At 45.9% G+C, this 23,975-nt stretch overlaps 2 protein-coding genes and 1 long non-coding RNA gene across 8 annotated transcripts in view; all 3 read right to left on the reverse strand.

The window, feature by feature from the left end:
• Positions 1 to 1,290: 1,290 nt before the first annotated feature.
• SMIM11 (small integral membrane protein 11) lies at positions 1,291 to 10,503 on the reverse strand. 5 transcript variants are annotated; one of them, XR_009743441.1, is made up of 6 exons: positions 10,458 to 10,479; positions 9,419 to 9,524; positions 5,029 to 5,144; positions 3,212 to 3,391; positions 1,949 to 2,003; positions 1,291 to 1,481 (listed from the first exon to the last, which is right to left on the reverse strand). XR_009743441.1 is itself a non-coding variant. In XM_061453611.1 (5 exons), the coding sequence occupies exons 3-4, from the start codon at positions 5,047 to 5,049 to the stop codon at positions 3,224 to 3,226; spliced, it is 189 nt and encodes a 62-aa protein (XP_061309595.1). In that variant the 5' UTR covers positions 5,050 to 5,144; positions 9,419 to 9,524; positions 10,458 to 10,476; the 3' UTR covers positions 1,291 to 1,481; positions 3,212 to 3,223. The 5 variants fall into 5 exon arrangements, 4 of the variants coding, with proteins under 4 accessions (XP_061309595.1, XP_061309597.1, XP_061309596.1 ...); XM_061453611.1 differs by lacking the exon at positions 1,949 to 2,003 and having other exon boundaries at positions 10,458 to 10,476; XM_061453613.1 differs by lacking the exon at positions 1,949 to 2,003 and having other exon boundaries at positions 9,419 to 9,479; positions 10,458 to 10,473.
• Positions 10,504 to 12,306: 1,803 nt separating this feature from the next.
• On the reverse strand, positions 12,307 to 18,320 carry KCNE2 (potassium voltage-gated channel subfamily E regulatory subunit 2). Of its 2 annotated transcripts, none has more exons than XM_061453615.1 (2): positions 18,218 to 18,241; positions 12,307 to 12,960 (listed from the first exon to the last, which is right to left on the reverse strand). In XM_061453615.1, exon 2 carries the CDS (start codon positions 12,941 to 12,943, stop codon positions 12,566 to 12,568), a length of 378 nt encoding a protein of 125 aa, XP_061309599.1. In that variant the 5' UTR covers positions 12,944 to 12,960; positions 18,218 to 18,241; the 3' UTR covers positions 12,307 to 12,565. The 2 variants fall into 2 exon arrangements, 1 of the variants encoding a protein (XP_061309599.1); XR_009743442.1 differs by lacking the exon at positions 12,307 to 12,960 and adding an exon at positions 14,919 to 15,291 and having other exon boundaries at positions 18,218 to 18,320.
• Positions 18,321 to 18,559: 239 nt separating this feature from the next.
• LOC133269399 (uncharacterized) overlaps positions 18,560 to 23,975 on the reverse strand; it is a 50,068-nt gene continuing 44,652 nt past the window's right edge. Inside the window, exon 4 of the long non-coding RNA XR_009743444.1 lies at positions 18,560 to 18,615. This is a non-coding gene — a long non-coding RNA (uncharacterized LOC133269399). The remainder of the gene's footprint in view (positions 18,616 to 23,975) is intronic.

Genomic DNA, 23,975 nt, shown 5'->3' on the forward strand with positions numbered 1-23,975 from the left:
CTACACAGGACTGATAATTTCCTGTTAGTTTGGGCTTGTGGCTTAGCTAAGTACCTTGGTGCATTTCGCTCAACAGCTGTTTAATGGAGGTGGTTAGCAGAGTCAGTTCTCACTGAACATGGAAGAGCCATTTAGTCAAATTACCATCCAATTTCACCCTTGCATAGATAGATGACTGCTGAGATGGTAGAGGGGAACTGCTGGTTTACAATGGCACTAAGAACTCCCTACCCTGGCAGTCCTGACGCTTCTGCAGGAAGGATATTGCTGTATCCCTGGAATGGGTTTCTGCAATACTTACACTTCCCAGTCACCAAGGTGACTGCATGAACAGCAAGATTTAAAAAATCACTGCAACTCCCAGTGAGTAACTCCACCACAGCAAGAGCTCTCTGAGCATCAGCCGTATCAGCTGCACACAAACCTAGTCAGGTAGTACTTGAGAGATGGACATCGCAGCAGCCTGTGCTGGTGTGACCACAGTAGGCACCTCATCCTGCAGTCACAGAGATTGGGCAGCAGCGAGCCATCCCAGAGGCTTACGATATCCTGGTGGTCCCCAAGGCTTCACCAAGGGCCCCCCACCTCTCCTCTTCCCTCCTCTCCCTGCTCCACTGTCAGATTTCAGCTTAACTTCCAGGAGACACAAGGATCTAGGAACTGCTTTATAATGGAAACATGAAGGGGAACACAAAGGGAGACGCACCTGTTGGCACTGACACACATGCCTAAGCCTTTACTTCTGCAAAAAAAACCTGCTCTGTTGATTAACCTACAAAGATGAAGTTAGTTTGTCCTCCATGCTAACATGGGACAGGACATGCAGGAATAGCTAGCAATATTAATGAAAATCCTTTCTGCTTCATAGGCCAAGTAGCAGAGAGCCATACATGCTTCCAGATACTATGCACAGCAAAACAGTGTAATAAACCTCCTAGCATGAAATGTTGCCAAAAGTGATACCGATTTGTGTTAACCTGAGGAACTCCTAGGTGCAGAAAGTAGTTTGAGAAAGACCTGAATGGAAAAGCCGCTCTCCTGGGTTTGTTCATCTGGGTTCAACAAAGGGTCCACAAGTCTCAGATTTACACTCTTGCAGGAAGCAGTTGCTCTAAAGAAGCTACACAGAGCCCTCCCCATTCCCTTCTGTCTGTCCATGAACCGCGTACACACCCATGATGAATTCAGAGTGGTTTTCTCTTTAAAACCAGCCACCTGCTTGCAGCTAATCTTTAAAAACTGCCTGCCCTGCTGCTGTATCATTTGAGTAAGCAGCAACCAAGCCATTACTTTTTTTAACAAAGGATTTTTTATTGCATAAATAGAGGCTTAGCTATTTCACTGTACATATAAAACTTGATACACAGTTTAAGTGAATGTTACTCTTGAGGGTTTTATTCCTTTGACACATCCTTCATCTACAGGAAGGCTTCGTTCTTCCAGGAAAGGAATCCAGTGCAAGCTGCCAAGTGTCAGAAAATCTACAGGGTGGAGAATCAGCAGTGAGAACAGGCATGATATACTGGCAGCACATGGGCTAAATCCTCCTGCTCACGTGTCACGCTGCAATGAGAGCTAATCACAGGCCTGAGGTGCTGACACCGGTGGACATTTTTAGGGTAGGAGAATTCACCCCTTCTTGCAAGCCCATTATAGAAAGACATGGCAGACAGCCCAAGAGATGGTAGAATTTAGGAAAGACTGGACCATTGCTGCGCAACATGGGGTGACTGGGCAAGTAGGGCATTTACTGCAATATCAGGGATTCTTTAAAGCCAGTCATTCAAGGCCAATGTCACATGCTGGACACAGAGGTCTTGTGGGATAAGCTCGTTACCCTCGTGCAATCCCTTGGGCTGTGGACTCTGCCAAAGAGAACTCCCAGGGACCCAATGCTGCATGCACAGCACGGTATGGTCTCCTCGTTACAGGTGGCAGGCTTGTTCACTTGCAGGGCAGCCCATCTCTCATTTGTTTAGCAACAAAACTCCATATAACTGACTACAAAATCAGAAAGCAGTGTTCTCACAGCATTGTCCAGTGGCTAGCGAAACTGATATAAAATAAAAGTTAAAAATGGTAGAAGTCTGCCCAGAGAAAAGTCCTCAACCTGATGTAAACAGGAAACTGAAAAATACCTTTAGTTTTGTTGCTTATTCCTACATGTACGAACCACTTTGTTCCTATTGTCATTCCCAGGGCCCCATTTCTAGTCAAAATTTCCGATGTTGTAAAAAAATAAAAGTGAGAGGTTTCAAAACAAATTAGTAAACATTTCTAAAACTGAAATTCTCTTCAGATGTGAGGTGATGACCTCAACAGGGGAAAGTAAATTTTTTAGTTTAATAAAGAGTAACACTACATCAAACTCCCACTGAGCTTCCAAAGGGCAGGCAAGAATAGAATTCCCATTTTGCTGCAGAACAGAAAGATGTGAAACAAACCGATACAAAAAAATCACATACCAAACAAGTCAGAGAATATCATCTTAGCACTAGGCAGCACTCATTTTGCTAATGGACTTGATGCAGTAGGGCAATGATTGCTTAAACGTTGAAAACAGAGGGAAGGACTTTAGCACATGTAAAATGAAAACCCCAAACTAGGAAATCTTATAATAATCACTTCGCTTTTTTATGCAGAAAGGTGTCCACTTTTCTCAGTGAATTATATATGGTGGATGTTACACAGCATACTCTGTAGCATTTCTGATACCTTGGGAAGTTCCATGGCATAAGACTTGGCCCTTTCAGCTGAACTCTCTATAAACTATCATGTATTTAACTAATATGGAGTGGCAGATTCTTTTCTATCTTAAGTATGTGTCTTAAGCCAAGAGGTCTTACTGTATCATTCCATCTGGCATGCTTCGCATGCATTTTTTGCCCAATTTAACCATCTCTAAACATCAGGACTTCCTATGCAATTGGTTGGGTGGAGATAAAGAGCAGAGAAGGAATACTGTGCTAAGATCTCTTAAATCATGAACCATGACTGCCAAGAATTCTGGTGGGAACTGCAATTCCTACAAAGAATGGGCACGATACAGGTGTGCAAATACACTGAAACATCACAGGAGACAAACTTTATAAGAACTCAGATGACGGTGATAGTTCTAATCGCATGATCCAAATGCATTCAAGTCAAAACGTAATGGGATTAACGTGTCAATGCCATTATCGAACACCAAGGTATCAAACAAATTCTATACCTGAAAGACTCTTCAGTCATCCTTCTTCTCTGCTTCTGCTTTCAATTTCTCTTCATGTTGCCTCTTCAGTTTTTCTTCAAGTTTTTTGCTCTGGTACATTTTTACTCCAGCAAATGCCAAGCAAAGAATCAATGTTTTAGCTGCCAAAATGTACATCAGCAATGGGAAATTTTCCAAAGCCTGAAATGCAAAATAACGTATTTAAGGCAGTTACAGGAACACTTGGACAATTAAAAATTAATCTATTGGGATGCTACACAGCTTCCTACAGGAACAGCATTATTCAAAGCAATGGTAATGCTCCTCTGTTCATGCTTTTTTTCCTGCAGGAAACTTTTAAACTAGGCAGATCAATGTCTAGGGCAAAAGGCGAAAACAAGTTCACTCAAGTTTATATACAAAGCCCCTCTGAACTGGTCTTTGCTGCTTTTGCTTGCTTTACAGCAAACAGAATATTGGCACCATTTGGAGCTAAAAAGGGGGAATAATTGAGTATCTTAGGATAATTGTAGAAGTGGAAACACTTCTGAACGGTTCTCACATAAGTACACATATGCACAGATCCATATGAGCTATCAGATGTGATCACCAAACACACTTCTGTGCTCCCAGAGATTTTAATCCATGGTAGTTTTGCAATTAACTTGACCAGATCTGGAAGGTATAGATAAATGTCTTTAAACTAGAAGAAAAGTAAAAAACCCACAGCCTCCTATCATTCAGTTTCAGGAGCTTTTAATGCCTGGAATCACCAAAATTGCACAACATATTTCAATGTTATAAAAGCACGCTACTGTAAGTGCACATGGAGTGGAAAGTAAAATGCAAATGGAACAATACCAATGGAACAGAATAACACTGAACTCAAAATACAAATATAACGAGTTGCACAGCCACTCAGTGAAAGATGTCAGTTCCAGTAGGATATTGAAGGCACATGAACTTCCCAGGCCACTGTTTCAAGCAACCACTTGACCATCAGGATCAGTCGTGCCTTTCAGTGGTGCACAGCAGGTTCACAGTGCCAGCTCCCTCATAGCAAGCCTCCCAGTACGCCTCTGTACCCTTAGCAGGCTTCCCAGCACCTCATAAAGCTGTTGGGCCATTGTCAAATTACTGAATTTAGAAAAACCCTTGTATCCATACACCATTAGTGTGCTCCCTTAAAGGCCACAAATCAGGTGGGGTCTTTCATAACACCGATCTCTACAAGTTGCACATTACCTTTGATATCAGGACACTCCCCTCTAATTCTACAAAAACCCATCATCCTCTGTCAATCTCCCCACATTCTGTAAGTGGCAATCTCTTTTGAGCACAGTTCTGCAACACCAGAAAGATAAAGCCAAGACTTGGCTTTCTTGATAAATGGTTTTAACATGTTAAATTGTTAATGCATGACATACTTGCTCAAATGCACATATCTTGCAGAGTGTTTATGTCCCCCGTGCACTGAAAGACACAGCAGAGAAACACTCTCCAATAATGAAAGGAGCTTAGGGAAGAAGAGCCAGAGAAATGCCTGGAAAGGGGAATACGTGAGGAGCAGAGGCAAGCAGAGCAGAGCTTGCCTATGAGCACAAGTGTGAGGCCCCAACAGCAAGTACTGGGGCCAACACACAAGGTGCAAGCATGTATGGCAAGAAAGGACAGCATAAGGAGTCCTCTGTCCCTGAGGTGCAGAGAGTGTGGTGGTTAAACAGCCTTTACCTAGGCAAGGAAGCCACCTTTAAACACAGGACAAACCAACCACATCTTACATGCATAAACATCCAGCCACCTCTGAGTCCCCTTTTATGAATGCAAAACATCCTCACCTTCCAGTTAAATGCCACCATCTTGGCTTCGTGATGGTATTGCCTGTCCCGCAGCAAGGTGCACCCTGCACCGATGAGCGTCACACTTGTACAGGCACAGAACAGGGCAGGAGCATCTTCAAGAAAAGGAAACTGAAAACGAATTAGCCAATCTGTTTCTGCTCAGCACGTCAACCCTGCACCTGACAAACTCACTGCTGTGAAGCGCCTGGCAGCGTCTCAGAGCCATGCAGTCCAGAAATGACCTACATCTGCCTTTTGGTGCTGAGTGACAGGAGCAACATCCACACTGCTGAAGGACAGGGGTCTGACAGGCCCCGGGCAGGTGCCACGCTTGAGGACAGCGCAGGCTGGGCTTCCACCAAGTACAGCACATCCCGGCAGCTGCCCAACTGAAAACAGTGTTGGCTGTTTCCAACAGCTTGACACATGCGCACATCACACCGCCTCACTGAGGTTTGAGATCTAGCAGTCAGAAGTGCCAGAAGAGCTGCCTTGTGGTTTTTAAGCTCACCTGCCCTGTTTGGAGCCTGAATGCCTAATGAATCCTAGTATCTAGTATCATTTATCAGTTCTCTGACTTACTAATAGATTGCATTTTCCATGCAGCCTATAACACAAAGGCAAACCAACCACTCACTGGATCCCTTGAGTGGTCAACATGTACTTCAGAGCTGAACTTTGGAGGTGAGAAATGCTAGAGGGGATGCTGAAGGCTGCAGTCACAGCACTGCCCTCCAGTCTCTGCTTGCTGCTCCACCAGCACTGACACCATGCCAGCTACCAGATTTCAAATTAAGCATATTTCCCTGCCTAACCCCCTCTCGGTGTTTCCTGTATGTGCAACAACAGATTCACTGTCAAAAAGCAGGAAGAAGCCTTCCAGCTCAGTCCAGACCTTCACCAGCAGCTGGGCTGAATAAATCACCACCACACCACAATAGCTGCTGCTGACCTTTCTTCAGAAACAAGGAATCAAGTAAATGTTCCTGCAGCTCCTGCGATGCTAAGCCAGCTTCTTCATAGATGCCCTTATTTCTCCAGCTAGGCTGTCCTCCTCTCTCCTCTTCCCTCAGCTGCAAAATCCTCACCCTGCAGAGACCACCCTGAAAACATCCCCATTGAGAGACACCATGAGATCTCTGTTACTGAGATCGAACTAAAGCAGTGGTGTGGCCAACTCATTTGTCATTCAGTTTTTATTGTGTCGATCCCAAGTTGTGCAGCTCCCTTTTGTTGATAAAATGTCAGGGCAACTGTGAACTAACAAGTCAGTAGCATTACACCTCCAAAAATAAAGCATTTTAACTTCTGATCTTTTCTTCAGAATTTCAGTGACTCGTAAGAGCTAAAGTCCCCTGCTAGATGGGCACAGCAAAAATCCTGCATTAGAGCAGAATCACGTTCTCAGTGCATGGTTCAGACAGCTACATGCTTCTCAATGAAACTCAAGTTACACAAGCCTGGCCTGATCTGAAGGGACTGCACTGCCCAACTAGGGTGTCCTCATCTCAAAATGCTGACATAGATGGGAGCCTCATCAGCAACAGCCTTCACTCTTCTCCTAAATTGCTGTAAATTCTGTGCTTCAGTCAGAATCAATTTTGCAACATGTTGTAAAAAGGCAAGAATTCAGCCATTCAAACACATGCCAGCATCTGGCATACGCTGCTGAAAATGGGGTTTTAGTGATTTTTTTTATGTACAGAAAAAGTTTTTGACTCAGCAAACATTATGTGAGCCCATCTGTGGGGTCTGATTGCAGGGTACTGTCCCACCAGCAAGAAGCAGTGTATAATGTGTATCACAGTGTGCACTCCTGTGAATGCTCTTGCTTGTGAGCCAATTATTTAAGCATTCAGCGCAACACTTTTGTAATATTTCCGCTGTGCTGAGACATGAGCCTGAATCTGCCTGAATTCTGTATCCACCAGTAGTAGCTGCACTGAAGTCACAAAGGACGGGAAGGAAAGGAATTCTCCTTTTATTCTGAAGAGTGGTGTTTTGATCCAAAATGTTTCCTGTAAGAGCTGACACTTTTGATGGCTTGTCCTCACAGTGTCTTCTGCAGTTGGAACTGAGCAGAAAAGCTACCACTCTCTCCTCACTGCATTCCCACATCCTGTGCCATCAGCCCCCTGTGGTCAAGCACTTCTTCCCATTTTGTCTCTTGACTCTTCTGGTCTCCATCTTGATCCAGACCTTATTAAATACAGCTGAAACACCAGGACAGAAAAAAAACGGTGGAGCTGGGGCATGGGATAGGAAGAAGAAAGTAGGAAGAGGAGAGAAAAATGGCAGGATTCACTTCACATTTGAGAAACATTTGTTAGCACTGAGGTCGTCATCAATTCCAAAGCAAAAGCTCAGACACTGTACTTTCAAGGTTGTGGTATCTTAAAAGCATGCAGGCAAATAAACAGCTGAAGTTTCATGTTTGCCTTTTCAGAGACAGATAAGGCACAGATAGGAGTTCAGAACACATCTACAGTCAGGCATTGTTTGTTCTCCAGGAAAATGTAAGCTCCCTTAACAAACAGCACTACTGGAAACAGAAACTGGGCCCCACAGAAGGTCACTATTACCTTCACTCACAAGCAAGGAGGTCTCGTATTGAGCCACGTGAGAAAGAAACAGGAGCACTAGCCTCTGCCTGAAGCCCTGCCTGAGACTCCACAAGCTAGCCATCACATATTTAGACTCCTTTGCAGAGTAGGGATAAAACAGTATCACACTAACATGTATTCATGACCTTCTTCACCATGATTGCATCTCACAATCACTAGCATATTTACCTCCTTTGTGAAGCAGAAACTACTGCAGATGGGAAAGGGAGGTCTGCCTGTATCACACACCTCAGTGCTGTACTAGCAATCCTCCATTAGCTTCAAATGCTGTGAGGTCTTCTTGGTCCAGAGCAGGCAAAGCGGGTCACCAACACGGCCCTAGAGGCTCGTATCCTCAGCAGGGTTAAAGAGCTCCCAGGGAGGGCTGCACCAAGTCCCAGAGCTAGATTTTGGCTGATACCAGCCCCAGGATCTCTGCACAACGCTGTGTTGTGCAAGCCAGACCACCCCAGGCAGACTGAGGAGCTGGGCCCCAGTCAGATGGGAAGTCTGTGGTAGAGCAAAGAATTGAATCCAGGTCTCTCAGCCACTGAATTACAGCTCCAGTCCACCACAGCAACCACATCACAGCCCAGCCACTCATGCCATTGTTTGCTTATGCAGCAGCAGAGTATCAACTGGCCTGAATGCACCAGAAAACATCTACACAGGCATCTGGGTACTCACAAACCCACTTGAGTTGTCTTGGCTGAATGCCTCACTCAGCCTGCCAATAACTCCATCTACCCAACAAAATGGGACTCAAGATATTATTTTGTCTACTAGGGATTTCTGAGCAACTCCATTTTATCCACTTTGTAAAAAGCTGTAACAGTCACCAGCCCCAAGGCCTCAGAAAGCAGTGAGCTACTAGGGCTATGTGACTGCATTTAAAATGGTGCGATGGTTGAGTATGTCCTGAGCTAGAAAAGTGGTTTCACTCCACCTGTTTCATTACTGCTTTCTTTAATGCACACATTTCAGGAAGCAAAACCAGTGTTTCCCACATGGACAGTCACTGGAGGACCCACCACTATATGTGACATGCTGTGTTATGCTTCAGGCTCCGCATCTGCAAGACAAGATCAAGCTTCCTTAAACAACAAAAAAAAATACTGGGTCATGGGAAAACACAGCAATATGGAAAAGCAAAATTGCTGCAGCCCAGGCTGCAAAGAAACACAGTGGAAGCAACCAAGAGCCAGAGCTGCTGTGCTACGAATCTTTCATAGACCACTGCCACAAGATGCAGTAGTCATACTAAGTCAGAAGCACTAAGACTTGCGCACATTTACTGCCTCTCTATGTGCAGGTGGGTAAAGACATCACTCCATAAAAAGACCTGTGCAATCATTCAGTTTACAGTAGTGTCAGTGATGAAGAATCATAGAATCATAGAATAGTTAGGGTTGGAAAGGACATTAAGATCATCTAGTTCCAACCCCCCTGCCATGGGCAGGAACACCTCACACTAAACCATGCCACCCAAGGCTTTGTCCAACCTGGCCCCGAACACTGCCAGGGATGGAGCATTCACAACTTCCCTGGGCAACCCATTCCAGTGCCTCACCACCCTAACAGGAAAGAATGTCCTCCTTATATCCAATCTAAACTCCCCCTGGTTAAGTTTTAACCCATTACCCCTTGTCCTGTCACAACAGTAAGAAGTCTGTAAACTTGGAACTAGATGATCTTAAGGTCCTTTCCAACCCTAACGATTCTATGATTCTGTAACACCAACTCAAGGAACATCAAAAACCTAAAGCCATATAAGATATTCATACCTGAAGAAGCAGAAATTAAAATAAGAGATTTCCTCTGGCAGCTCCTCACATGCTCCAAACTCTGTAAAATAAGAACAGAGCAGATGGGATATACTGATCATGGCACCTGGATTAAAATCGTATCAAACCAAACGAAAACTAAAAATGTCAGCGGCACATCTGACTGTTCCACCGTGGCTCCCCAGGGCATCCTTTCAACCACATACCAGGGGCAAGCTGCAGGCCCTTGCTTGCAGCTACCACCTTGCCCTAAGAGGGTCTGCCAGGCTGGCAGCCCCCCACCTCCATCCCTACCCCACCTCTGCCCTGGCACCTGTGCTGGTCCCTGCAGCACCAATGCCCAGGACAGCCAGCAACCCATACCAAACTTTATCAACAATTGATATTTTCAGATCCCTCTTTCGTACTTATTCATTTTTTTTCTTAGAACACAAAAACTCGGCAGATCCATACAGGGTAAAGCACAATTCCAGGTGGCCCTGCCCTGTACCCTGCAGTGAGACCGCTGTATCATGCCTGCCCGTGGTTTATGGCCAGCGAACATGCCTCCAGCAGCTTTTAAACCACACAGTCCCTCGTTTGAGAGGCAGCCGGGAGGTCGCAGGTTATTACGAGGGAGCTTCTGTTGCCGCCTCGCACACCCTCAGGCCCCAGGGGCCGGAGCAGGAACCAGGACGACGCCGGGGTCAGGCAGGCAGGGCGATGGGCAGGGCGGGCAGGCAAACGGAGGTGGGGGTAGGACCGCAGGAAAGTAAGAAAGGGGGGCAGGAGGCAGGGCAAAGGAAGGTACGCTCCAGCCGGGGGCAGCAGAACAGGCAGGAGGCAGGGGAAGGCCGAGGGGAGTGAGGGTTCTGGGGCTGGCGGGCAGGCGAGCAGGCCGGAGGCAGCAGCGCGGGCCGGGTCGGGGGGAAACGGGGGCAGCTCCGCTCCTGCCCGATCTCTCCCGGCCGCCCCGCAGCCCGGTTCCAACCCGCAGGGCGCCGCGGCCGGCCGCGCGGAGGAGGGGTGTGAGTGGAGGCCCAGCAGACGCGTCTCCTACCTCACAGCGCGGCCATGGCTCCGGGCGGCAGGGCGCCACAAACTACATCTCCCAGGAGCGGCCGCGGCAGGCACCGGCGGGGCAGGGACCGGAGCTGTCTCGTACCCTTGCCGCGCCCTTGCGCCTGTCCCCCAACCGCACCGTGTCCCGGCCGCCGCCTGAGGCCGGAGCAGAAAGAGCCCCGTGTTTCTTACCCCGGAAATAATAACTGTGAGGTAAAACAGTTCCCACATGCCCTGGGGGTGTAGGTGCAAGGGCAAAGCCGGCCAGGTCCCCGTAGAATCAGAGTGGTTTGGGTTGGAAGGGACCTTAAAGATCATCCAGAACCAACCCCCTTCCATAGGCAGGGACACCTTCCCCTAGACCAGGTTGCTCAAAGACCCATCCAGCCTGGCAACAGCCTCAGCTGCTGCCTGTTTTTACCAGAGCAAGTAGGACCCGAGCGGGTCCGAGGCAGCTTCTGGGGATGCTGGTGCAGCCGTACAAGTGCCCCAAGCATGGTCCCCCGGCTGTACCTTGCCAAAAGGGGCTCTCCATGAGTGCAGCGTGGCCCCGCTGCCCGCTCTGTGCAGCAACCCAATATCTGTTTTTGTAGCCGGTGGGCACTGAGAGGAAGGGAAGCCTCGCAGCCTGGTTGTGGAGCACACCCATGGTGGGAGCAGGGGAGCTGGCAGACATTCACAGACCACCCGGGGAGGTGGGGGAAAGGGCACATGCTGGAGAAGAGAGGCTCCCCACAAGGCTGTGCTCTGGGACCTGACAAGTCTTCCCCAGCCCTTGCAGGCTGAGATGTCACAGGCTTATTCCTATGCCAGCAAAAGTCACATCAGGAGCATGACAGCAGCTACTGTGCCCAATCTCGAGACCAGTCTCCAAAGCAAGCCAAAGCTTCCCAAGAGAAGAAGCCCTTTTCATTTCTTTTTAAGATGAGCAAAACAAAATTGTTAGAACCGTGGTGCCAGACATGGCTGAAGTGTTTCAGCCAAAACTGTCTAAAAACAAACAACAAGCCCACACGATAGACAGACGGCATGGGAACTTTTAGCTTCAGCAATTTAAGTCTGGCAACGTGAATAGGAGCTAAACCTACAAAACGAAGCATGTTTTAATACCAGAAGTGTCACTAGTTCTGCTTCTTGTTATTCCCCAAGAGCAGGCTTTGTGATACTTCAGCAGCACATGAGAAGACAAACCATCTTGAAAACCCATTTCCTAGCCATTGGAAACAAGTACCTACCATGGAAATCCCTTAGGAAGCATGGCAGTGGGACAGCTTTGGTAACTGGGTCTGGAAATTCCTCCTCTGAAAGCCAGAAGGCAGGATCTCAGTGGTTTAGACTGAGCCCTGGCTGATGGGATGTAACCAACACCTCCATCACATGGCTTGCACCCCAGATAGACATTACTCTGGAGAACCAAGGAGCAGCAGAAGAGACAGGTTGGCCAGTTATGGACTTGAGGACAGATAATGAACCTCTGGAAGCTGCCCTACACAACTAGGACATGAGCTTAGCAGCTCTACTGCTATAAACCAGACCTTGTCAAAAGGCCGTGGCTTAACCTTTGCTGCCAAGGAATAGTGAAATAAAAAAAAGACAGATCATTAAGAAAACAGTTTTGAACAAATGTGTGTAGGTAAAGGTTACCTCCTATGATTGATTCATACTGTAACACATTGTTCAGTCAATAAATGGAGATTTTGGTATTTTACTGTACATTTTTAAGTTGGGCTTAAGTCATACAGTTTGGATCTAAATCAACACTTTTGGCCACTAATTCACAGTTATTCTGTTCTGGGAACATCCAGATCTGCTTCTGGATTTAAAAAATTCTTAAAAAAGTCAAGTAATTCATTCGCTCATTCTCTTGGTTTTATTTTCCTGAAGAACAGAGTATGAAAGCAAAGCACAATCACGCATTTTTCTTGGGTGTTCCCTGAGCAGCCATGCCAGAGTCCTCATGGGAAGCAGTAATGTTGATTTCCTCAGCACTCTGTTTCGCATTGTCCTGTTTGTTAATTTAACAAACAGTTTCACATCTGTTTGTAATTCCAGTGAGTTCCCTGCACGTGGCTTTATGATTTCCTCATTGCAGATGTTGTCAAAAAGTCAAGGTGATCCAGGGCTTGTTTTGTCCCTTGCACCTGGGTTTTCGTGGATCACACACTTGAGGTCTTCTCGATTCAGAACCTGGCTTTTATACTTCTCGCCCCAGTCCTCAACGATGTACTGATGATAGGGATCATTGGAGTGCTCTCGCCTCTTTGACTTCACAGTACTCACCAAGATTGCCACAATAATGAAGGAGAACATCCCAATCATCACCATTAAATAAAGAATAACATAGTCAAAGTTTTCAGCATCAACCTTGGCTTGCAATTTGTCTGCTGCTTCCGTCATGTTTCTCCTCCAGCCATTCATGTAAGTGAGAAAAGTTTCCTTGAAAATATCTTCTACTGCCCAAGTGAAGTTTTGTATCTCATTCATCCTTGCAAGTTATGGCTCTAAAGACAACATGGTATTTATTTTAAGTAAATATCTATACTGAAACAGTTACATTGCTTTCTTTTGTCTGCATTATGACAATTGGCTAATAGCACTTTCCACCTGCCACTTGAAAGTGCAGTACTAATTTTAGATAAGCTGAGAATATTCATCTCTGAGAGGTTCAGTATGTTCAGAGACCCAAGGAGGTCTTATACCTCCTCTCACTTGGGTCACTTTTAGCCTGTGGGAAGCCAGATACACCTTGGTGAAGACCAGTTAGCATGGGCCCCCATGACCCACGTTACAGGGGTTGAGGCACCCTGCCTTCACTACTGAGGCAAAACACTGAGTGAAGAAGCATTTTGCCCAGAAGACAAAGCACATACTGGGTCCTGTGTTAAGGCTGGCACATTGCCACTACAGGCAGCTTCCTAGGATCTCTCAGGGAGGGATGTGACTCCCCTTTCTTGTTTGGTGTCAAACATTACATCTGGTGTGAAGGCTGGTGTACCCATACAATCTTAGATGAGTCTGTGGGAGCATAATAGCCAGACAGCTAACTCCTAAATGGTAGCCTGATAGACAGAGAAGGGACAAGGAAGCAGAGCCCTCATACCTGAAATGGCTTCTTGGGTCATTAGGGTCAGCCATCCCAAAGGGGCAGGGATGCTGAGCAGTGCTGCAGAGCCACATCTGTCCTGCCCCTCTTCCAGCTATCCCAGACCTTGCCACAGTCAGACCCAGCTGTTCTTCAGAAAAGCATGAATCAGGTCTCCATCCCACAGGAGACATTCTCAAAGGCCTGATTTCAGTGTTGCTAGTATTGCTAGCAGAGGGGCAAAGGGTCCTACTGAGGGTCCCAGGCTGTTAACCCTTGAACAGAGCAATGGGGAGAGATGAAAGAGAGATACCTACTCAGCAGTTGATTGCTTGTCAGTCCAAATTGTCCCCTGATCCAGTCACTCTCCCTGATCCATCTGGTCCTGCTTGAACTGAGCTAGATCTGGGGCAGAAACTGGCACATACTGACTCCAGTGAAGGAGTTCTCAAGAAGCTCTGAGAAGTACCACTGTCCTCTGCCTTTCCTACATAAACAGGAGGGTTTCACTGGATTGCGGCTTCCTAGCCTGCAGAAAGTGAAGGGTATGTTACAGCATTTCAGTCTGGTGCTCCTCTATAATATCTGTCCTTTAATGCTTCAGGCCAACCAAACCCTACACAAAGGGCAAAAGCTTCCAAGAAAAGTCACTTGATCTCAGTGCAGTCTTCAAGCAGCGATGAGCTTACTGCAGACTATGGTAAGAGACAGTGAGTTTTCATCACTAATAAGAAATTGCAGTGTCTTTTGAACTGGAGTTCAGCAGTCTACCTACCTTTTACTTGTTGAACTAGCTTTGCAACATCAGCGTGCACACACACACGGAAAGGCGCAGGTACACATGCATGTAGATCTCTGCAATTATATACTCACACTCAAACATAGGGGATAAAGGTAATCTATTTAAATTAAACAAGCTATGGGCAAAACCAAATGGAGACTGTCTTGAAACTTTTTAAAATCTGCATTTTCCTTGAATTCAGAACAAAAATCACTGTGCTGTTTCAATAATAAAGAGTTACCAACAGAAACTTACCTTTCCTGTGACCTTCTCTAATGAGATTCAGGATTAACACTCAGGATTTTAAAACTCCACTGGATAATATGATGACAGTCTTGTAAGGAGCAGAGAGAGCTTAAAGTTTTAGTCTCCAGCCTGCATAAGGGTGTAAGCAACTGTCTGTTAAATAAGTGCCTTGTACTGCATGCTTTGTGTTTATATTAAATTAAATGCTAAATCTAATCTCACCTGGAAAGTCAAATATTGGCTGACAGCTTACATCAGTCGTCCTGTCAGATGCTGAGTATTACTCTTTATGCTTATTACTGCAATTTCTTGTACTGCAAAAGAGCACTGCTGGGCTTTCCTAGCCCAGTGGTAAGCACTGGTGAAGCTTGATCTTTGTTGACACATACAGAAGAAGAGTAAAAATGAGCTATGCAGAATAATGATGATGATGATGATGGTGAAGAAGTAGAAGAAGATGGTGATGATAATAATAGTAATAATAATAATGATTCCCTTGGCTGGTGTGGGCACGAAAGGCTGAGAACTGAGCAGTCAGTGAGAAAGGTCTGCCAAGCTGTCAGGCTACTTAGTGCCCACAGTTTGCCTTTCCTTCTCTTCCACCAAGATCATGCTTGTTAGTGACCCACCCATGCATGAAGCCTTTGCTGTGAGAAGCAGGTCCTCATACACAGCCAGGATCAGTCTCTCTGAGCTCTGCTCCCTGTGTACCTCACTCATGATCTGGAGCAGGAAAAGACAAAAACTTACTAAAAAACAAAGTGGAATTAATGCTGATTTCATTTCTGTCAAGTAGCACATGCTGACACCTAACTGAAAGGCTCTGAGTCACATCTTAGAAAATAGCAGTGTGTTCAGTGAAATGAGGCAACTTTGGTTGCAGTTCACAGAGAAAGCAATTTCTCAGGTAGCTCTGCTTTCAGGAAGATAAAGCAAACATGAACTACCACTGGAACAACAGCACAAGTCAGAAAAAGGGAGATATGCTCATGGCGTGGAAAAGTGTTAATCCCTGAGGGAACCCTGCTAGTGCTGTGCTTCTGACATTGTCATGGTTACTGCTATCATTGCTTCTGGATAATTTTCTGTGCATGAGCATCTCCCAGCACGGGAGTGAGCTGCTGGCAATATTTCTTCTCTGATCCCCTTCTTCTCTCTGGCAATTTCCCATGTGCCCTCGGCTTGGCCCTCAAAGTTGAAGTAGCTGGCAAGCTGCTTCTGTTTGCTTTGATGAAATCCATAAGTCAGAGTGACCACGGCAAGCCCAGACTTCTGCATCATGTAGCCAGAGACATGCACTGGTTGGTCCTGGCTCAATAAAGCCACCTAGGACCACCAGTATGCTCTTAGAGGAACTCCCAAATGCAGGGATGTGAGCCTCGGTGTGACAGTAAGAGAGCAGCCATAGCACTGGAGGTTCCCAAGCAGAGTAGCTTGGGAACTGCTGCCATGGACTTCCAACTGGGTGGAAGGATTTATCCTTCCTTCAACCAACCTCTTCTACCATCTGTTCCTGGCCAGTCCTGTTTAGCCAATACTTGCAGGCGTACACTCATGCACGCACACAGTCATACCTACGTATATAAGAGATGGATAGGTTGTCAAACAGACATGAAATTTAACTGCCAACTCTGTTCTCAATGAAATTATAAGAGTCCTTGAATAATCCCATCGTGCTGCATGTCCCCTTGAAGGTCACATTTGCTCCGGGTTTGCTTAGTCTTTATAGCAATGAGATGATCAAGGGCAGATAGCGTGGAACTGGTTAAAAAGAAGGAGGGGCAGCCAAATATCTTGAGCAGGAAAGGTGACTGCCTTAATATTAGTCTCCTAAATGGAGACTAACATTAAGTAAAATGCTCCTGATCTCAGTGGAGAGAGGTAGGAACCTGGTTGAGCCTCCTATCTGTACACAAGAGTGGCTGGGTCATAGTAATGGGGAAGAACCCTTGGTGAATGTTAAAAGGCAAATGTCATGCTCATCCTTGAGGAGGGCAGTGAAGGTCCAGGGAGGTGAAGGATGATCAGCCACACCCCAAACCATGTGACAATTAAGGGACAAATCCTTCTGGAAGCTGTTATCAGGCATGTGAAGAACAAAAGGTGATTGGAAACAGCAGCATAGACTTATAAAGTGCAAACTGTGCCTGATCAAGCTGACTGCTTTCTATTGTGAGATAATGGGAGGACTGTTTCAGTGGATGAAGGCAGAGTGGTAGTGGTGGTTTATATTTGCTTTGGCAAGGTTTCAGCATGGTCTTTCATAATATCCTTGTAGCCATATTAGAGAGCTTTGGACTAGATGTCTGGACTCTAGAACTAGCTGGGCTGCTGTCATGGGCAAGATAGAGAAAGTGACAACCCATAGCAGATCTGGATGCTGGGTGGTATGTGAGAACCAAGGAGATTAGAGCTTTTACACCCATCTGCCAGCTCCATTGCAGCAATTGACAATTCATGGATGAGGCAGTGCTGTGGCAACATCTGCTTTTGCCTCCTAGGTGTTGTGGAGCAGATGGGTCCATCCCATGACAGGGTATTGTCATCAGCAGGAGATACACCACATGTAAATATGTACAGTATTTAACAGTATAAACAACATTACAATTGGATTTATTTTCACATGTAGCAGCCCTGTGGTCTTGAAGGAAGACATTTCCTTTTTCAATGTACAATAGGCTCAGAACTGAGTGATAATTGTTTGTAACTTTAATTATTGATAATCCTTCTGTGACTGTGCAGTGATGTATTTATTTGTTGACTATTTTACAAATCCTTTGTTAGTCTTACTGGTGAGATGGTGAAGAAGGTAGCAGACATACTGAAGATGTTGTGATTAGGCCCAGATCTCATAGGAGGGTTTGAGTTCATTAGCGATTCATCTCTCCCAAGATTTTGCAATACCTATTGTGAGCTCGTAAAGGGATACTCATAAATAAGCATGCATACATGTAGCGTACATAGATCATTATCTAGAGGACTGGAATGGGGTGCTCAATTTTCTGTATTTTGGCGATGGTGCATCTTACTTCCCCACCTCATCCTCTGGGCTGCTCTATGATTCTGGAATTTCTGCCAGACCTTAGACTTTGTATAATGAATTGAGTGATGAAGTGTCCCTTGCCCGTACCAGGAGCTCTTGCATGGCTAAGGAGGAAGGCACTGATTGTAGTAGGGACTTCTGTTCCCTGGCTAAGGTGGGAAGCAAGAGTAGGGATAGTCAGTCATTCCTTGACAGCCTTAGAACACTCCTTCCCTTTATCGTAGCCTGAGTGGAACAGTGCCATTGTTACTGGAGTTTTGAAAAATTCCTAGTAATTACCAACTTGGATTGTGCCCAGTATGGAAATTTACTAATGGCTAAAGCCAATCATTTTGCAACCCTGTGAATAATGGTTCAAAGTGAGGCCCTTTGAGCTCTCCTGTACTGCAGTGGGTGGCAACCAGCATCTCCCTCTGAGTGGGATGTCCCTCAGAGTTCGCTGACTCTCAAGTTTGCAGTAATCAGAGGACCATCAGGACCATTGCCAAGAGATGGAACTTGGGCTCAAGTCCCCCACTCCTAAGACACAACCCTCACCTGCTGAGAAATGCCGAGACATTAGATGTGAATATTTCACTGACTCTAGGGGAATTTTTAAAGTCATACCTTTTATACAGAGGAGGGCCACAAAGATGGTCAGAGAGGTGGAGCTCCTCCTCTATGGAGACAGGCTGAGAGACTTGGGGTTGTTCAGTCTGGAGAAGAGAAGAGAAAAGAGAAGAGAGGAGAGGGGAGGAGAGGAGAGAAGAGAGAAGAGAGAAGAGAGAGAAGAGAGAAGAGAGAAGAGAGAAGGGAAGAGAAGGGAAGAGAAGAGAAAAGAAGAGAAGAGAAGAAAATAGAAGAGAAGAGAAGAGAAGAGAAGAGAAGAGAGAAGAGAAGAGAAGAGAAGAGAAGAGAAGAGAAGAGAAGAGAAGAGAAGAGAAGAGAAGAGAAGAGAAGAGAAGAGAAGAGAAGAGAAGCCGCAGGGGTGACCGTACAGTGGTCTTCCAATACCTAAATGGGGCCTACAAGAAATCTGGAGGACTTTTTACAAGTATACTTGGCCACTTTTTTTCCAATCCTCCATTAGTTGTTTCCCCATATTCTTTACTATAAGCAGACAAACTTTATAGTTTATTTTAAATCATCAGCTGATATATTTTACACAACCTTTGCCATCTTCTTTATAGAAGTGTTGGTTATAGGGTCAATTCTTAGAAAGAAAAGGATATAGCTGTTAAGTATGGTTATTGGAGAGGTATGAACATCCTCTCATATGTACCTATGTAATTTTCCTTCAGTATTTCTTCTGTTCTGGTTAAATCATAATGTTGTACTATTCACTGCCTTTCAGACCTCATGCTTTTGTATGCACAAACTTAGCACACAATCTTCTTAGCCTTTAACTACTGATATGTTGTACTGCTAACTACTGATACATAGAGTGCTGATAGCATTTAATTAGTTTCCCCACTGCTTTAAGATTTTTACCTTCTTGATAGCTCTCCTAGATTCCTTCTGGTACTTACACATTCGCTTATTAGTGAAATCAGCAGTTCTGTCCCTGGATCTGTCTGCTGCTTTTCAAGTTGACTGTCAGGCGATCACCCTGTAAAACAAAAAGACCTACCAAGACCACTAGGTTTTATAGTTTTAGTTTAACTGTTACTGCTGAAATGTTTCCTGTTATGATTACTCACGATTACAACTATTAATTAACTCTGAACTGTTTCTTTACGTTGTTTTTTCCTTATAATCTAGTTTTCACTACATCTTGGTACATTTTCCAGCTCCTTCTGGTCTCTCATAGCAGTGCTGGTAATTGAAGATGTCACCTCTTAATTTTTAGTTTTGCAGCTGTACTGCTAGGTCTCTTACCTGTTTCTTACACTCTTGGACAGAGCCTGTGCAATGGATCAGGAGGTGTAAGCTATCACATCTCCAGAAGCTTTAACTTCTACCTCTTTAACATTTAACTTTACCTCTCTTTGTCATTCCTCTAAGCAAATCCTTATTCATTTGATCTTCTTTCTGCATCCACCCCATGCATGATGGATGTTATTTTATTTCCCAGGGTAAGAGAGTTAGGATTTGTACACTGTTCCTTCCCAAGGGTATGGTATTCAGCACAGCTGGGAGTTTTGATGTCTTGCCCTGTACAGGTTGAGTTTTCTTTTTAAATTAGGAAATCCTTTTGCTAGTGTTTATTTCTTATATAACTGCTCTTCCATCTTCCAGGGAGCAGTGTTTAGAGGTTTCATCCTTAGCCTATTTTTTTTGGTGTTTGTTGGCTGGTAAATACATTTTCTGGATCAACAGTTGTAGTATTCTGTTTTTCTTAGAGATCCTGAAACTTCATTGTGTATTATGCAATTTGAACACCTATTGTAACACTTTGGGTAAGTTTGCAAAGGTATTAACCCCCAGCCTTTCACATAACAACTGGCATGGGTGACAGCCAAGAGGAGCAGCTGATTTGCTGGAAGGTTGGCTGCTACTCAGAGGGATCTTGACAGGCTGTCCCCAAAAGGTTCATAGCTGGTAAAACCTATCTCTAAATATTAGAATAACTTTCTTGTCTGAAGACTGCTCCTTTGTCACCTCAGAAACCCACATCAAGATTCACTGTCTTTAATACCTTGTATATAGAAACAATGAAAAGTGCAGATGGTGGAGAGGGACATCTGGAATAGTCACAGTATCACAGTATCACACAGTATGTTAGAGATTGGAAGGGACCTCGAAAGATCATCTAGTCCAATCCCCCTGCCGGAGCAGGAACACCTAGATAATGTTACACAGGAATGCGTCCAGGCGGGTTTTGAATGTCTCCAGGGAAGGAGACTCCACAACCTCCCTGGGCAGCCTGTTCCAGTGTTCCGTCACCCTCACAGAGAAGAAGTTTCTTCTCAAGTTTAAGTGGAACCTCTTGTGTTCCAGTTTGTACCCATTACCCCTTGTCCTATCATTGTTTGCCACTGAGTAGAGCCTGGCTCCGTCCTCGTGACACTCCCCCTTTATATATTTATAGACACTGATAAGGTCACCCCTCAGTCTCCTCTTCTCCAAACTATAGAGACCCAGCTCCCTCAGTCTTTCCTCATAAGGGAGATGCTCCACTCCCTTAATCATCTTAGTTGCCCTGCGCTGGACTCTCTCCAGCAGCTCCCTGTCCTTCTTGAACTGAGGGGCCCAGAACTGGACACAATACTCCAGATGCGGTCTCACCAGGGCAGAGTAGAGGGGAAGGAGGACCTCTCTCGACCTACTAACCACCCCCCTTCTAATACACCCCAGGATGCCATTGGCCTTCTTAGCCACAAGGGCACAGTGTTGGCTCATGGTCATCCTGTCGTCCACTAGGACCCCCAGGTCCCTCTCCCCTACACTGCTCTCTAACAGGTCATTCCCCAACCTATACTGGAACCTGGGGTTGTTCCTGCCCAGATGCAGGACTCTACACTTTCCCTTGTTATATTTCATCAAGTTACTCCCTGCCCAACTCTCCAGCCTATCCAGGTCTCGCTGGATGGCAGCACAGCCTTCTGGCGTGTCAGCCACTCCTCCCAGCTTAGTGTCATCAGCAAACTTGCTGATAGTACACTCAATTCCCTCATCTAAATCATTGATGAATATATTAAATAATACCGGTCCCAGTACTGACCCTTGAGGCACTCCACTAGTTACAGGCCTCCAACTAGACTCAGCCCCATAGACTACAACTCTCTGGCTTCTCTCCTTCAGCCAGTTCGCAGTCCACCTCACTACCTGATCATCCAGTCCACACTTCCTCATTTTAGCCGTGAGGATGCTGTGGGAGACTGTGTCAAATGCTTTGCTGAAGTCAAGGTAGACCACATCCACCGCTCTGCCATCATCCATCCACCGTGTTATTTCCTCATAAAAGGCTAAGAGATTGGTCAAACATGATTTCCCCCTGGTGAAGCCATGTTGACTGCCCCTCATAACCTTCTTATCCTTGATATGCCTTAAGATGGTACCAAGGATAAGGTGTTCCATCACTTTCCCAGGGATGGAGGTGAGGCTGACCGGCCTATAGTTACCCGGGTCCTCCTTCTTGCCCTTTTTGAAGACTGGAGTGACATTTGCTTTCCTCCAGTCCTCAGGCACCTCTCCCGTTTCCCAAGACTTGGTAAAGATGATGGAGAGTGGTCTAGCAATGACTTCCGCCAGTTCCCTCAGCACCCGCGGGTGCATCCCATCTGGACCCATGGATTTATGGATGTCCAGATTGCTCAACTGGTCTCTAACCCATTCCTCATCGACTAAGGCAAACCGCTCCGTCGACCTGACTTCATCTAAGGTCTCAGGGGTACAGGGCTCTTCAGGACTGCCCGCAGCAGAGTAGACAGAGACAAAGAAGGCATTCAGTAACTCTGCCATCTCTTTATCTTCTGTCACCAGGGCACCCATCCCGTTCATCAGTGGGCCTACATTGCCTCTGGTGTTAGTTTTGTCTGCCATGTATTTAAAAAAGCTCTTTTTGCTGTCCTTGACCCTTCTTGCCAGGTTTAATTCTAAGGATGCCTTAGTCCTCCTAGCTGCCTTCCTACATCCTCTAGCAGCAGCCTTATATTCCTCCCAAGTGGCCAGCCCCTCCTTCCATGACCTGTAAACTCTCCTCTTCCACTTGAGCATACCCAGCAATTCCCTATTTAGCCACGCAGGTCTCTTGGCCCTCTTCCTTGACTTCCTACGTGTCGGGATGCTCCGATCTTGAGCACGGAAAAAGTAGTCCTTTGTGGCTAAATAAAAATACAGAATCACAGAATGGTTTGGGTTGGAAGAGACCTTAAAGATCATCTGGTTCCAACCCCCCTGCCCATGGGCACAGACACCTTCCACTAGACCAGGTTGCTCAAAGCCCTGTCCAGACTGGCCTTGAACACTGTCAGGGATGGGGCAGCCACAGTTTCTCTGGATAACCTGTGCCAGTGCCTCACCACCCTCACAGAGAAGATTTTTTTCCTTACATCTAATCTAAATCTCACCTCTGTCAGCTTAAAGCCATTCTCCCTTTTCCTGCCACTACATCCTCTGGTAAAAAGTCCCTCTCCAGTTTTCCTGTAGGCCCCGTTTAGGTACTGGAAGCTGCTCTAACGTCTCCCTGGAGCCTTCTCTTCTCCAGGCAGAACAACCCCAACTCTCTCAACCTGTGTCCATAGGAGAGGTCTTCCAGCCCACTGATCATCTTCATGGCACTTCCTGGACTCACTCCAACAAGTCAACATCCTTGTGTTTGGGGCCCCAGAGCTGAATGCAGTACTGCAGGTGGGGTCTCATCATGTTTGACAGAGCAACATTTTCCAGTCACCACAGAAGTGAGAGGAAAAGCATTCAGGAGAAAAGTGAATTTTAACCATATTCTGTTATGCAGAACAAGTGTGAGCAAAATTGTGAAGGAAAACCCTTTTTGTCTATGAGAAAAGAATGTATCTCATCAGGATGCATTTGACAGTGAGAGACTGCAGCCTAAGCAGTTTCCCAACACTGAATGCTTGGAGAAAAGCAGAACAAGTCGGGTCCCAAACTCTTGTCTGCTTCTGGTGCCAGGTCTGCACTGCAAGTGAGATACCAGTACCTGCCACCCTGCCAAGAAATGCACTGCTCCCCTCAGCCCAAACTGCAAGGTTGGAGAAATCATGGCCAGGTGGAGACTGCAGTCATGCAGCTTTGTTGCTATGGTTTTATGTGTTGCTGTTGCAAAATCTGTAGAGGATAAGTAAGGGTGTTGCCTGCACATAGCATTTAAATGAAAAAAGGAAATGCTATTATTTCACCATGTCTGATGCTTAGCTTAAAGTGACTTAGGGAAATTGTCTCCTCAGCCTGTTTGAGATCACCCTTCTGAAAGTAAGAGGGAAATTAAACACTTTTCCAAACAATTATGGCTTTTTTTCCACAGGGACAGCTTTTACTTGGGACAGATAATTCTGAGGGAAGCGTTGTCCAACACGCTGCAGGTAAGGGGCACCCTCACATCAGCCCTGTAGAACATGAGCTGCTGAGTGACCTCTATTCCCAGCATGGGTAACAGGGACGATGCCTGCATGCACTACTGAGAAACTGCACATCAGCTGCCAGCACTGCACCCCTCCTGTCTGCTAACACCAGAACAAGGGCTACCTGTTACAGCCATACACCTGATCACCTCTCCCATGGAAACCCCATCCTCACTGCAGCCCAGGCAGCTGATCAGGCTGTCAGCTCCCAGCCTCACCTCTTACACCACCACAGTCTGAGGACAGTGCCCTTCTGGCTGGGAAAGTAAGATGTCACACCTTGAATACATGTATGTGTGTCCCTCGAGAAGGAAAGAAACTTTCCACAGATACACAACCCCTGCCTTCCACACGGCCAAGCA

This window comes from Pezoporus flaviventris, unplaced genomic scaffold (genome assembly GCF_033815535.1).
Source record: "Pezoporus flaviventris isolate CSIRO_AGI_PZ_B2104156 unplaced genomic scaffold, CSIRO_AGI_Pfla_v1 ptg000015l, whole genome shotgun sequence".
In the NCBI taxonomy this organism is placed as follows: domain Eukaryota; kingdom Metazoa; phylum Chordata; class Aves; order Psittaciformes; family Psittacidae; genus Pezoporus; species Pezoporus flaviventris.

Bases quoted from the DNA above. Each gene is read 5' to 3' on its own strand.
- KCNE2 (XM_061453615.1), bottom strand. From the start codon at position 12,943: ATGAATGAGATACAAAACTTCACTTGGGCAGTAGAAGATATTTTCAAG.
- SMIM11 (XM_061453614.1), bottom strand. From the start codon at position 5,049: ATGGTGGCATTTAACTGGAAG. The intron at 3,392-5,028 runs GTGAGGATGTTT...TTTGCATTTCAG, and splicing joins TGGTGGCATTTAACTGGAAG to GCTTTGGAAAATTTCCCATT.